The 15,210-nt window shown below is 42.0% G+C and overlaps 2 protein-coding genes across 4 annotated transcripts in view; one reads left to right on the forward strand and one right to left on the reverse strand.

The window, feature by feature from the left end:
• Positions 1–6,155, forward strand: part of OSBPL11 (oxysterol binding protein like 11) — a 39,446-nt gene extending 33,291 nt beyond the window's left edge. For all 3 annotated transcript variants that reach the window (XM_051623251.1, XM_051623253.1, XM_051623254.1), the window contains 3 exons: positions 2,766–2,948; positions 3,513–3,666; positions 5,353–6,155. In XM_051623251.1, the coding sequence (XP_051479211.1) occupies positions 2,766–2,948; positions 3,513–3,666; positions 5,353–5,430 (415 nt within the window). In that variant the 3' untranslated portion in view covers positions 5,431–6,155. The remainder of the gene's footprint in view (positions 1–2,765; positions 2,949–3,512; positions 3,667–5,352) is intronic.
• Positions 6,156–10,124: 3,969 nt separating this feature from the next.
• Positions 10,125–15,210, reverse strand: part of LOC127386550 (TGF-beta receptor type-2-like) — a 31,117-nt gene continuing 26,031 nt past the window's right edge. The window contains exons 6-7 of the mRNA XM_051623751.1: positions 14,487–14,614; positions 10,125–10,632 (exon numbers count right to left, since the gene is read on the reverse strand). Coding sequence (XP_051479711.1) covers positions 10,420–10,632; positions 14,487–14,614 — 341 coding nt within the window. The 3' untranslated portion in view covers positions 10,125–10,419. The remainder of the gene's footprint in view (positions 10,633–14,486; positions 14,615–15,210) is intronic.

The raw sequence follows: 15,210 nt of genomic DNA on the forward strand, positions 1-15,210 counted from the left end.
CTTTTCCTGAAGCAATAGGTTAAGGCCATATTAATTTTTTAAAGGAAAACAACAAAACCACAACATCCAAACCTCCATTTTGAATTGCTTTGCCGCATAAATTCCCATATACATACTTTGATTTTAACTTGCAACTAGAGCTGCCCTGTCCCCAAGGGCATCTGGAGAACGGAAGGTTACATGTAGCTCTGCTTCACTTGATACAATTTTAAAGTGATGACTCATTTGGGATTTTTGTTCCTGTTGCTTGCAGTCTATATTCCACCTTGCAGTAGCTCTGGTTGTGCCATAAAAAATAAGCACCAGGATGCACTTTTGCTTCAGTGCTTTAATTTTGGAAACTGTTTTGTTGTTTGTCTCTCTGAAATTAGTCGCAGATGTAGAGGCTTTTTAAAGACAGATCTATTTGAGGTCCTGTGACTATTGAAAATTTGACATGGTGATGATTGGACATTGCCAAAAAAAAAAATCTCTTGATGGGGAAGCAGCAGTGTTGTCATGGTTACGCAGAGCGCAAGTGAGTTGCTATGGCAATGGTATAGATTTTTTTGTGGAGTGACCCTTGTTAGACCTCAGCTGGATATTGGCTTCTTGGACCTCTTTAGCCTGATGAAATAGAGGATGATGATAATGAACAAGTAGGTTATATGTCAGTCATGCCAAGCTGACCAATAAAGGCTGGCAGATTTCATCACTAGTAGTAGTCCAGGCAGATATTACCTACGATGCTGGAAGGGTTGTGTGTCATAGAGCAATGCAACTTAATGTCTAGGTTGCCAGGAGTGTTTAACGTAGCAGCTTGATGTTGCACGGAAGTAGTGAGTGATACAACCTTGCTTATGTCAAGCTGAGCAGGGGCAGTAGTTTTGATTGCTATTAAAATACTGGATGTCAGTATTGTGTTGTAACCACACAGTGCTTGGAACAAAATTAAGCTCTTAAGCTTGACAGGAACTAAATGCGAGGTCTGAATGCGCTGGTCTCTGGCATCCTGTGCATTCACTGTGTTCAGAGATCCCTTGGGAGGAGGACAGGGACTTCACCATTAGCTTGGGTGAGGTAGTGGAAGTCAGAATGAAAAAGCAGCACAACATGAAGGCTACTTGCTTGTCACCTGCTCTTTCAGTTGTTCCCAGAAACTCTTAGCACTCGGTAAATTCCACAAAAAAAAAATCTTAATAGTTTAGTGTAAGCATGCTTTTATTGCTCGTGTTCCTCTAACTCTGGCCTGTTTTCTTGAATGAATCTTAAATTAATCTTAAATGTTGCTACTAGAAAACTGTGCCTGAGCAGCATGTACTTATCAGTCTGGGTTTTTTGGCTGATCTTTCTAATGAAGTTAAATTAGGTTTGAGCTGCTGGACTGTGATGTGGCTCTGTGCAAGATATTGCAGGGGCCCTGGCTGCTGCTTCCTGCTCTGGAACTGACCTGTGAGCTTTTTCTGATTACCCTGTGGGGTATTCCCCACAGCTCTTGATTGGTTTGGCACCCAGTTTCTCTATGATGAAGGTCTGGCCTATGATGCTTATTTTGTTGCCTGAGAAATTAGTTTCTCTGAGCTCAGGAGGGGACAGGCAGGTGCAAACCCAGCTAGAAGTGACCGGTGCATGTGGAAAAAGGGAAGTAATATCTTTGTCCTGCACTCCCTTCTTCCTCTGAGTGTGGCACCACGCAGCCAGCTTTTTATGCTCTTCAGTGTGCAGTTGTTCACAGGAAATAAGAGCAAACTGGTGGGGTGCTATTATTAGCTGCACATAATGTAAGTGTGAAAGGAGATGTAATGGGTACTTTGTGTGAGTGCTGACGAAATGCAGGAAGGGGAGCTGGGGAGCTCTGTGTTGTAGAGAGCTTGTGTCAGGTAACTGCAGTTTAATTGCACAGTGTCCTCTGTGAATCCTGCAGCACCTTACAAGTGAGTGTCTTGAGTCTTGTTTGCATAGTGTGCAGACTGTTGTTTCTTACTCCTAAGAGAAAAAGTTGTGTTTAAGGGTGGTAATTTGCTTGCCTAGCAATGCTCAGTAAGCCTCCAGTCCTTGATTCAGGATCCAGTGAGTGTCAGGAGGTCTTAGGACAGGTCTTGATCTTGAAAAGAAAAAAAAAATGCATGTGCTTGTGTAACTATGATGATACTTGAGTGTCTGTATAACACTTTGAATGAAATCTTTCGTATTAGAAACATATTTTTAATATCTTGTTATTGGCAGAGGTTTCTGTGGAAGAGACAGGAAAGAAAAGCAGTTCTTCTGATTTCTGGTTTTCTGCCTTGTTTTCTGCCTTTGTCTGATGCTTATGTGAGCAACATTAAAATTACACCACCTACTTACAGGGAACATTGAGATGTAAAGATGTGAGATAACATGCGAGCAACTTTCTTGCTAGAAAGCTTAATTTTAATTTTTTTAAGTCTGAACTGCATAGCTGTAGTGATGTTTCAAGTGGAAATGGTCAACTGCTTGCTATATGTGCACAAGTCTGTGTTAGATTTCTTTTTCTTTTTCAGTTCCATTAAAAGATTTGAAACAAGTTTAAGCTGAGAGAAAAAAAAAGTTTCCTGGGTAACGTGAAGAGAACTAGAGCAATGAGTTACTTTGCTCTTTGAACTTCTCTGTGCAAATGTAATTCAAGTCACTAACACTTTCCAAGACAGTGTGACAAGTTTGCAAGCACATTCCCAATGAAGCTGAGTGATAATGCAGGGAATAGTCCTCAGGTGTCTTCAGCCACAGCCTTTAAAAAAAAAAAGTAAATTAAGTTGTCTTCCTAGAGTCACGGGTGAAGTGAAGCAGAACGCGACGAACACAGTGGTGTGCAGAGTGCAGGGGGAGTGGAACAGCATCCTGGAGTTCACCTACAGCAACGGGGAGACAAAATATGTGGACTTGACAAAACTGTCTGTGACAAGAAAACGGGTTCGGCCCCTCGAGAAACAAGGACCGTTTGAATCTAGGTAGTGTATTTGTTTACTGTGGTCTGGTGCATACCTTAGGAAAACCTGCAGATGTAGGCATTATCTGTGGATAGTGCTTAGTAGCAGTGAACTTAATTTTTTATTTTTAAAGCACAGAAAACAAGTGCATAATAAAACATGCAGGCACATGGTTGTTTATCTAGTCTCTTTAATTTATAGACAGGGTTGTCTTATGAGTTCAGAAAGTGTCTACTAGAGCAGAGCCTCTTTATTTGTTTTGTTTTTAACCATCAGCTATACAGTGTCTTTATTCTCAGGAAGCTGTTGAATAACTCTTCCTTGACATCTTTAAAGGGTGTACAAACAGGCACTCGATTGGCACAGCCAAAACCTCAGAGCCATTGCTATCTTCTAATTGCTAGCATAGCTGTGGCCATGAGCTTCTCCAGCTGCACTGCACCATCAAGTTCTGACCTGGGTTGGTTTGTCGTGTGTAAGTGGAGGGAGTGCTCTTGTTCTGAAGGAACTGCATGCAATGATCCCGCAGTTTGAGGTGGCATGCTGAGACAACTTTAAAACTGAGGTTAAGCATTTGTTTTGTAGGAGGCTATGGCAGCATGTAACAGAGTCTCTGCGGGATGGAGACATTGACAAGGCTACAGAGCATAAGCGAGCCCTTGAAGAACAACAGAGGAATGAAGAGAGGATTCGTGCTGAAACAGAAACACCTTGGTGTACCAAATACTTCCTTAAAGAAGTAAGTTTCCAAGGAGTTAACTGTTGAAGGCAGAGCTACACTGAAAGCAGGTGCATATATGGGTCTGTGTCCTTTGGCCTTGGATCCTATAGTTTAGCTCCACAGGATCCATAGGAGTAAGGTGACACAAACACTCCCAAAGATGAAAAGGTGTGACTTTAACCTTCACTTCCCAAACACTTTGGTTTTGTGATTCCCTTGCAACAAAAAGTTTGCTGCTTTTGTGGTTTGGTTTCTTTTACCAAGCATTCTCATGGCACATGGAAAACAGCTTTGTGTACATGTGTAAGTAGACTGTAACAGTAAAGACCCAAAGAAAGTAATCAGTACTAATTGTGCTTATGTTGTGTGCATATGAACACAAGATGTTACTGTTAGCAAGAAAGAACATAGGTTCATTCTTAACTTAGAAATGGTGTGTTCTTGTACATTACGTTTTGAATGGAGTTTATTTGTTCAGTAGTTTAATGTGTATTTCAAGAATCATAGAACAGTTTGTGTTCAAAGGGGCCTTAAAGATCATTTAGTTCCAACCCCCCTGCAGGGGGGCAGGGACACCTCCCACTAGACCGTGTAGCTCCAAGCCCCATCCAACCTGGCCGTGAACATTTCCAGGGATGAGGCTTCCACAGCTTCTCTGGCAACCTCTGCCAGTGTCTCACCACCTTCATAGTGAAGAATTCCTTCCTAATATCTAATCTAAATCCACTCTCCTTCAGTTTGAAACCATTCCCCCTCATCCTATCACTACATGCCCTATTAGTAATAATAATAATACAGTAAAATTGTTAACAAGGTGAACTGCAGACTGCTCAGGGAGACTGGGGGCTGCTGGTATTGTAACTTTGAAACAGGCTTTCCTTGTGATCCAGATGATGAGACCATGCTGTGTAGAGAGCTTTGCTAAGCCCCATGCAGGAAGGGAGGACTGGACTAAAATTGATACTGTAGTAGTTTAGATTCTCACTGCAGTGAAAGCTTTATCTGTTCAACTGCAGTATTGTAACTCCCTCTTCTTTCTGTATTCTAACAAAGGCTTAAAACATAAGCTAAAAAGGTTTTTTCCTTGTTTTTGTATTGTGGGGGGGGGTGTTTTGTATTTTTTTTTGGTTTTTTTTTTCCTGTTTTCCACTTTTGTGGTTTAAAGTGCAGGACTATCTGTGAGCTCCAGTAAAGTTTTTTGTTCTTTAAGACTCTGTTAGTATGATGAGCTGAGATTTACATATTTGTATTGTTAGTATCTAGATTTAGAAGAGGTAAAAATCTTGTTGCTAATCCAAGGTTCAGATCTACTCAGAAAATGCATAAAAGTAAACCTGAGCCACTTCATTTCCAGGTGGAAATGGAGTTGGGCCGTGTTAGGGCTGACAATCCTGGATAACTGCCTCTCTGCTGGCTTCTTGTTTGGCTTTTTAAAGTAATTTGGATCATGGGGTTGAGAAGAGTGGCTTTCCATCTGGGTTAATTACAACTGCAGTCAGTTTCCAGAGTGTGCTGTGGCTTGACAAGAGTCAGTACTATATTTTGAAGTAGTCTCGGAAGCCTGCAGCATTGATCTCTGTTTTCATCTGTGGGAGTTAATCAGAGCTTATACCTTTTTCACAGCTCTCAGTGTAATAGTTGTATGAAGGGGATTCTCCTGGGGCAGTGTCTTTATTATAACCTTATTTTCTCTTCAAATTGCAGGGAGATGGCTGGGTTTATCATAAACCCCTCTGGAAAACAGCATCTGTTGTACAAACTCAGCAAACGGACACTAACTAGAAAAGCTGCTTTCAGATGAGTTTTCTGATTTTCCTCTCCTTTTCCACTGTCTCTTAAAACACAGTAATCACACTGAGTGTCCCCTTTTTATGTAATTGTGAAAGTTTAAATGAGCATAAAGAAACAAGTATACTAGGGCACTTTAAAGCTATTATAAAAAAAAAGTTGTAGAGACAAACTCGACAGGTACATTCAACCAACTTGCTTTTTGTATGATCCAAGATATTTTATCTGAATTGTTTAAGATCCTTCTAAGTAGATCTGATTGCAAAAGCTGCCTAAGAGAAGAAGGAACTCTTGGATTTTGGAGTGACATGGGAACTTTTTTCAGAATCTGCATCAAGCTCTTTAATAACAGAAACCTGCTCAGTACCCATGTAGATGGGAGCAACAAAAAATTGCTGCTTTTATGCCCAGTGATTAACCTTTCTGGCAAAAACTGGAGGGATGTTTGGAAGATGTGCCTGAAATCAGTGTTAAGAAACAACTGGATTGTGATGACTTTTTTCTTCAGAGAGAACACGTGCATGCATTGGAGGGATATGGAATCTGTGTAGAGACTATACTTTTTTTTATGGATTTATAAAAGCAATTAGAATTGTAACCGTGGAGAAATTTTTCCTCTGAAACTCTTTAATATACTTGAAATAACTGACTTGAATTGGAAAAGTAATTTGAACACTTTTCAACTCCTAATTTTATTAAATCTCTTTGAGTGACTCTGATTTTTCTTATGTTATAATGTAATGAGGTTTGGCATTTTTTTTCCTCCTCCACCTTTTCTTCCCAAGGACTAAGGCTTTCAAAATGAACCGAAAGCTTACAATTTTGTATTTAAATTTCTCTGCCCATCTAATCATCTCAGAGGTGAAGTATCAGTGTTACAAACTGTCCTTTGGATTGTTCTGGTTTTTCTCCTGTAGTGTTATTCAGAACAAAGCCGTGAAACGTGACCTGTGAATACATGGACTGTAGGTTCTGGTTTTTCATTTTACCATAAAAAAAAAGCTGGTTATGCTGAGGACTGGGTATTGATTTGAAACACAATCAGATATCAGGAAACTGTATTCAGGTACAAACATCCTTTGGGTTTTTTTTAATAACTATTTTATTGAACTTTAAGAATTGCTGGCAATTAAGAATAGTACTTATTATGGCTTTCCTTATTGTTGTAACTACAAGCTACCTTAATTTTTCCAACAGTGGTGCCTTACTCTGTTTTTTCTTCTGATGTAGTCTTCCAATCAGTGTATATAACATTATCTGCCACTTCCCAGCCATGGGGATGGCTGCACCTGATCCAGCATCATGAGAACTCACAATGGTGTGATCTGGTAAGATGTTTTCCATGGAGAAGATCCTAGTGTAAGAATGCATCAGAAGGATTAAATAACCATGTTAACTTTCAAGACGAACTGTAAATTGTGCAAAAAAAAAAAAAGTTGGGTTTATGCACAACCATTTTGATCCTCTTTTACTTTTTTCTTTTTTTTTTTTCTGAGAAATGCACTGAGATCTCAATGTGAGTCATAGTCTGTTTGTGAGAAGTAGGGGTGGGAATAAAGCTACAAAATGATTCATTTGTTCTGTCTGCTTTCGCAGAGAACAAGTGACCAGAAAGAGTAGGTTGTTATCTTTTATGCTGGAGATCTGTTTGTCTGGGTTTTCCTTGGCCCTTCAAGTGGGATATTTTGGCACCGTGCACTTGAGCAGTAACTGTATTCTCCGGCAGAAGAATGTTTTAGGCCCTGCTGTCTTGTTTGTGATACTCTATACAACCATCCTGTTGTGTTAGTTTTGGACATCCATTGGGCATTTTCATGTTTAACCAGGAATAAAAATAAAATTGAAAACAGTGGGATTAGTTCCTCCTTGTTTCTGAGTCTGCGGCACATTTGGGATGTGCTCCTCGGCCAGTTCCAAGATTTGGGGTAGCAGTCGTGGTGGCAACACATGGACTTCCATGTTTCATCAGTGTCTGCACCAAACTGGGGGTGGTAGAGGGACTGAAGATAATCTGACAATACTGCATATGTTTCATAGTTGTTTTATCTCTGTCACATGGCAGATTTGGTTTAAACAACCAGCAAGAGCTGTGGTGCAAGATCCAGCTTTCAATGCTGCAGTGATCAGAGCAGATAGCAAATCTTTATCAGCTGAGCATGCTCAGGAATCAAACTTGTACTTATTACAATATAGACCTATGACTCAGTCACTGAGCTCTGCTGAAATTTTTGATTTGGGAATTTGTCAAGGTGACAGCTGCAAGACAGACTGAAAAGCTCCCATGGTGACCATAAACCCATTTGTGTTCCCTATATAATAACGTTACTCAAGTTAGTTTTCTTCCACCCTCATCTGGTATGCTTGTGGTTTCACACTGAGAAAGCTGTTACTAATTTTGTTGTGTAAAATTAGACCCAGCACTGAAGAATAATCTTTTAAAATACTTGAAACTATTTATTTTAGCATGGGGGTGCTGCTAGAAAAGAAGCTAAAGCCTTTCATTGCTCAGATGTCTTCACAATATGGATTTAGTTACACTGCAGATTTCTGGTTACTTCTGGAAATAAAGAACATAGTCAAAACAGTTTAAAAAATTCTAGCCACTGAATATCCAGTTTAAATTGTAAGACATTCATGTGTTTCTTCTGAGAGCTGCAAGCACCCTACAGACTATGTATGTATTTTTAACTCTGATTCTCTTGCACAGCTGCTGTTGTTTCCCTCTTCTACCTTCTGGAGTGAATGGAAGGACTCGCTGTTGCTTCCTATGTAGATATTTGCTAGAACCACAGTGTGTTCAAGGGAGAATGTGGTAAAATGTAGGGCTTAGACTCATGTTCCCTTTTGTATTTTTGGCTTGATTTGGCTGCACTGAAGTTAAGAGCAAAATTCTCATTGGTCTACAATATAAGCTGTCAAGCCTAGGGTAAACTCTGCCTCCCCAGGAGAATTTGGATTTTGGCCACTAGAACTGGGGATCCTGCCTTCAATGTCTAGTTTCCAGGGGCTGATCCCCCTCTGTCCCAATTCTGTGGAAGATCAGATCAAAGTGTCTTTTAAAGCCTCTTGCACTGAACTTGTAAGAACAAGTAGGCATATTCACCAATGTTATATCCAAACAGCTTGGCAGGAGACATTCTGCATTGGATGTTACAGGAAGAAAAGATTGGACAGACTGAAGGAAGTTTGTTGGGTTCCCATGGTTTCTTAGGTCCATGTCAGAAAAGCTGCCCCGTGCTCTCTGTTTCTCTTCTGCATGCATTCAGTAGAACAGTGGTTAATATAATAAATGAGGCTGAAGTCAGGTGGGTGGAAAGGTTTGTGGTGAACTGGGAAGGCTATGCTTCAAGAGATGGGATTTAGCTTGAAAAAAAAATCAAGGTGACAGAAGGTAGCAGCCAGGTGGGGAACTGGTGGGAATCATAGAATCACTTAGGTTGGAAAAGACCTTTAAGCTCATTGAGTTGAACCATAAAACTAACACTTCCAAGTCCATCACTAAACCATGTCCCTCAAATGAAAAGTATAGTCACAGTTACAGGTGGAGACTTATATGTGCTAGCTGAAGTTTTTATTATATAGTTTTGTTGCAAACTAATTTATTCCCCTTCCATCTTCCTTTGAAGGGATGAGAGACAATTTTTTTCTAGGTGTTTTAATTTAGGAGCTGTAGAAACAGACCAAAGAGGTGGAAACAACATCCAGAGAAGAAAAGCTTTTTGTGGGGGCTGGTGCTGTCATAGATGTTCATTTTAGAAAACCAAGACAGCCCTGCAGATCTTCCCTGCTCCACAAGGGAGAAAGCTCATGGCTGTTGTATGGTTTTCTCCCTTCCTCTCTCTTGTAGGGGTTGATCCATGCAGCCGTGTGCTGACAAAGCATGTACTGAAAGAGACACCTCTGTGTAGGTGAGTGTCAGGTGTGGACTTGCAGGGCTGCTTGGTGGCAGTGCAGGTTTTTATTACGTTTTGCTTTCAGGGGTGGAGGGATTGAGATTTGCCCAGTGCCAGGGTTCAGAGTGAGGTATGACTTACCTTTCCTTAGTTGCCTTTCCACTAAAGAGCCATCTGTCTTGGTCTGCTGGTCACAGGATTAAAGGTTCCGGTTCTGTCTGATCATGTTTCTTCAGGTTGAGTAACAAAGCAGAGGGGTGGGAAGGTGTTGCAAGAATTAGCCAACACGTTTGTATTGCCAGTATTACTGTGGCACAAATCTGTTGGCTAGAGGTGGCTGGAAACTGGACTCATGCAGGGAAAGAGTTGTCTCCTTCCTGTATGAAGAATTCTTAGACTGAAACAGCAGTGTCTACCCTGGTGATTTTTTTTTTCCTCCTATTAAAGAAACTTCATGCACCCACCTGAACTATCAAGTTTGCCCAGGAATTCTCCAGTGAAAAAAGGTGTGTTGGAGTTGCAGTAAATCAAGCTTTTGCAAACTGGATTATTGGGTGTTAGTGTATTAATTACTGTCTAATCAATGAGTTATTTTCCTGGGTGCCAGCATTTCTTTCCCTGAGGATGTGTTACATCTCAAGGTATTTTTCTACTGCTACAACAGATATTTTTTGTGTGTGTGTTTAGGGCATTAAAAGGAAAATTGTCTTCATCTCTGCAGAATAGGTGGTTAGAAGAGAAACTCATGATGGCAATATAGAAGGACTTCAAAAGATAGAAATGGAATTCAGGTGCTTATTAATAAAAGGATAAACATTATTATTTTAAAAAATAATAAAAGGAATGCTTTGCATCATTATACATTTAAAGTAAGTACAAAATCAGTTCATATATAGTGTTGCACTTTAACCAAAGTATTGATTCCACAGTTCACTGTATCTGTGGGAGGAAACAGATCTTATAAATAAGTTATGTACTAGATCTTAGCTCCATTTTGAAAAATGGAGCGAGGTTTGTTTTTTTTCCCCATGAGCTAAAAGCTTCTTGCTTATCTTATCGTTCCTCATGATGAGGCTTTTTGCCTGCTGTGTCACTGCATATTCCTGCTCCCATCACTGTCCTGGTGCTCCCCAGCTGGGGAAGCTGTTTTGCTGGCCTCGTTATCCATGTTGTTGTTGAGGATGTCATCACAATCCATCTGAGCCATCAGGTTGAAGCGCTCGGCCACGCAGTGGGCGGTGAGACGAGCCTCGGGGTCGTGGTCCCAGCACTCCGTGATGGTGTCGCACAGGAAGCGCATGCCCTGCAACCAGAAGGGCTGAAGTTAAGATCTGAAGGCAGGAGGCAAGAGAAGCTAGAAGCTGAGCTAAAGCAATCACTGTTTTGCCACATTTTTCACAGCTTCCTGCAAAAATGCTGGTTTTGGCCAAACTTAAGCGCAGGAGGAGACAGCCTTGGTAACTTCAAGTGCGAATGCTTGCACCGCTACTGGCACTGTTTGTGTTGGAGCAGCAGCTTTGGCTTGCCTGGGATCTTGCCCCAAGCATTTTCCATGCGCTCTGGAAATTTGCTTCTGTAGATTGTGGGCCTTAACTGGAGGCCAGAAAGAAACAGGCCTTCCATCTCCTCTCAGCCTTGCCCGTTCAGATCAGATCATCCTAAATCGGGAGGGACAGCAGAGGGTGCAGATGGTGACCTGCAGGCTGGCAGCTGAGCCCGGGACTCAGGGGTTCAGCTCGTGCCCTGGCTCTTACACCTGGTTGGAGGAGAGGGGAGGAAGTCAAAGGCAAGCATAGCATTAAACTCCTTAAATCTGACCTTTTTTAGCAGCTTTCTGAAAGGGTGCACCGTGCCAAATAGTCACTGCAGTGTGCAGCTGAACTTTGTTTTCTCACCACAAAACAGTGTCTTGGTTTGGGTGGAATTGGATAGTTCTCAGCATGCTCCAGAACACACTCAGTTCCTCTCAGTTACAATGGTTATGCCTCCCAGTAATACATTTTTTTTTCCAATTATCAATACATTTTTTTTCCAGTTATCTTGTGCTCTGTGTAGAGTCCCACTATTTTGGGTTTACAAACAAAATGGCAGTATTTGACTGGTATTTTTCCCCACTCTTAAGGTCAGCTAGCACCAGAAGCCATGTTGAACCTTCCTTTGCCTAGATGTTTCCTGTCATGTGCTATTGCCTTTTGTCATTGTCAACTGAGGATGCAACACCTGTGGAAAAATCATTATTCTAAATATGTTTCATGGTTTTCAGTGTTTTTTTGTGTATTTCCTAATTTACAATTAAGAGAACCCCAAAGTCTCATATGGACCAACACAAGATGAAAATGCAGGTCCTACAGAAACATACCATTGGTGTCATCTGCCCCTCTGCACCTTTCTCTGAACTCACTACTCTGCACTAAGGTTTGTTGTACTAGATCTTCCATAAGGGACACAGATTAGACAGAACGGGATTGTGCAGTGAAACTGACAGATGGTGTGTCAGTACCTCTTATGTCACTTGTTAGCTTGGTCAAAAGGTTTTTGAGGATAGTTGATTAACTTGCAAAAAATGAGCTAGCTTAGCTGAAGCTTTTAAAATAAGCCTTCTCTCAAACAGAACATGGCACTGTCCTATGGTTCATTCATTAGAGTTTCTGTACTTATTTTGCTGTGAAATAATGACATTTATTTGCAGTTTGCCTTGTAAGTAGTGGTGATGCTCTTTTGAGTGGTACAGTTGGAACATCTTGTTACGCTCACAAAATGGACTGAGCTTGGGTTTTGTATTTGATATCTTGGATTTCCAAAGGATGCTGAGTTTTACAAGTGTATTTTTAGTGGTAATACTACTGACTTAAGTTCCCCCTTCTCCTTCCTATCCTGTACCAGCCCTTCAGTTCCACCAGTACAACAGTTTGTTCAGCTGCTTCATGAACAAGAACCAGGAATTTACCTGGCCTAAATAACAATTTGTTGTTGTTGTTAATGTGGTGGGGTGTGAAGTGAGGTTAGAAGCATGGGCTTAAAGTGTCTGTAAGTTACCTGGGAAACTTTGGGGCTTCAGTGGGCTTTATTGTGCAGCCTTGTGAACCAGTTGCCCTGGAGCTGCTGATGGGCAGCACACTGGGTGAGTCAGCTCTGTCAGGGAAATTAATGCTTATGTCTGCTGAAAATCTTAAACTGTAGCCAATAATCTAGGTCCTCACTTGAGTGAGAGCAATCCTGATGGTTGAAGCATGGAAGTAGCGTTTGGAGCTCTGCATCAAACTTATTTTCATTGGTAGGGACATCTAGGGGAGCTTCCTGTTCAGGTGAGCAGTTTGTTTCCCTTTCTTGGTGTCACCCAACATACACCTCCTGCAGGGAGCCCTTGACCTTAGGAGTGGCACAAACCGGTGGCTTTCTGCTGCTTCCCAGCAGATGGTGCTGCCCTGTGCTGCAATCTGGGAAGACTGGTTGCAAAATGTAAAGCGAGGCTTGTAAGGAGACATTTATTAGATCAGCTAAGATTAGTCAGAGGCAAACTTTCAGGAACACAACGTGGCTTTTCTGTTCATCTTCCCCAGTGAATATCAGGTGGTCTCATGAAACTTACAACCTTACAAGCCTTGCTCTGTTTATGTGCTAGACCAGCCCAATTTCAGCAACTTTATTTCTCAGAGGTGATTTCAGTCAGCCTTTCTTCAGCTCAGCAAACAGTGCAGTTATGGTCAGGCTCTGCCAGAGTGGGATTTTTTTGACCCAAGTCTATTTTTCCTGTGGTTTCAAACTTTATCAGAGACCTTGTGAGGTGAATGTCTGTGGTGAATACTCAAAGGCTTCAAATATGTAGCAGTGCTGATTGAAGTTCCAGTATTTGCCTTCATCAAGGAAAAAGAATGAATTAACTTCAGAAATGGATTCACTGGCTGATCAACTCACTGATCCAGCAGAAACCACAGATTCATTTGATGCTGTTTGCAGTGTTGGTCGATCAGGTCAGTTGTGAGTTTTTGGACAAACATGGTTTTGAGAGGAGATACATGGTCTTCTAATGTTATGAAATGATATTGTTTCTCTTGAAAAGCCTGGCTTTATCTGCTGTGCAGGCAGTGTGGAAGCAGCATCAGTGTGGGTTTGGGGAGTACTGCAAATGCTGTGCTGAACGCTGTGAGGCTCTGTGAGTCAGTGGGGTTGATGTTTCAGCTTGTTTTTCAGGTGAACCGCTGATCTGCTGATTGTCGATCAGTGGATGGTGTTTTTCCACAGACACGTGAAATTTAAGAAGTGCCAAAGTCAGGGAAGATTTGAAAATGACTGTCAGTGTGCCTGTTCCCCCTTGTGTCCTCAGTGCATGGAAGAAAGTGCTGGACCTGAGGGAGAGAGGACCACGTCAGGGCCAGGAGGTAGCTATGTTTCTGGAGCTGATTGGTCTGGGTGTGCTTGGGGATGGTTTTAATAGAGGACATCTCATAATTGCTGACATATTTATATTCCAGAGTGCTGAGTTCTGCTTTCTGGGCTGAAATGCTCTGCTTTCAGACTGGTGAAAGACTTCCCCTTGTCAAGACGTGCCTAGCAGGTTTCCTGCTCTCAGCTTCATGTGTGTATTCGGATTGTTTCACTTGAGGGAGATGCTTCCTGTTTTGGCTTTCATTGCACAAGTCCTTCTCCCACATCGTATGAGCTTGAAACCTCCACAACCAAGCAGGCAGGAGGCTGGATGCACCTTCCTCCTCTCTGTCCCTGCTGTGAGATGGCTGTGCGTGAGCGACTGTGTGTTTCCTGCACTAGAGCTTTGGTAACCACAGGGTTATGGGAGAAATGTGGTGACTCAAATGATTTTACTGTTTCATGAGTTTAGCTTGCACTGAAATGCTCCATTCCACTCTTATCTGCAAGATAACTGAATACCATTCAGTTGGCATTCATGACACTTCCTGATCAGGGTAATTTATTAATCATCATATTTTGCAGTACCCCTGGCTAATAGCTTTTAAACATCAGGGAGCTGGGTCTTGTGGGGCTTATGTGGGCTCACCCAGCCAAGAAGCAGCTGTGTAAGTAGGGTCTAGGAGTTCTGCCTGCTTCTACTTTGATTACAGCTGTAATGATTTTTAGGCTGGGTTACTGAAGTGGGAAAACAGGGCTTGCTCTTCTCTGAACCAGCTGCTCCCAGTTTACCTGATGCACCAGCCAGCTGCTTGGGATCTCAGGGCGTCCTCTGCCATGCAGCACGATGTCCCTCATGGTATCCACGCAGGGCTGTTCCTGGACTTTTGACCCAAAAGGCAGCTCATAATTCTTTACCTCTGCAAGGAAGCAACAGCAGCATTACAGGATGTTTTTCATGCGTTCACTGCTTTGCTTTGCTATGGTCCAGTGGATGGGAATAAATTTGTTTTTATCAATCTGCAAAAAGAAAGATCTGGAAACAATTTAGAATTTGAACACTGAAACATAGTGTAGGGTTTTCACGTAGAGATTGTTTTCAGACACAGGGCTAAGGAACCATCTGACCGCCTCTTTGAACCCAGGAGGACCTGGTCTGTCTTCGGGTGAGACATATTTTGAGCAGGTAAAATGTGTTGTGCTGGTGAAAAACGAGAGAGGTGACTATGGTATCAACATGCAAATTCCTGCTGTGTGCTCGGATCCCGTTAGTGGAAAAATGGCTCTTCCAGGAGAGCAACCCTATGTGGTGGGAGGCGAAGGAGAAACTATGTTGCAGAGGTGAGAGGCCACCCTGGTTTCTGCCAGCTCCTGCCTGGATGCAAATGCAGATGAAATATGAGTGGGAAAGGATGGCCTGGGATGCTGGTTTGGGAGTAAAGGATGCACAGGGCATCTGAGCCAGGCAAGGCTCTCCCTCTGCTGAGCGTGGGGCACACGGAGCAGTTGGACCAAC

This window comes from Apus apus, chromosome 6 (assembly GCF_020740795.1).
Source record: "Apus apus isolate bApuApu2 chromosome 6, bApuApu2.pri.cur, whole genome shotgun sequence".
Classification (NCBI taxonomy): domain Eukaryota; kingdom Metazoa; phylum Chordata; class Aves; order Apodiformes; family Apodidae; genus Apus; species Apus apus.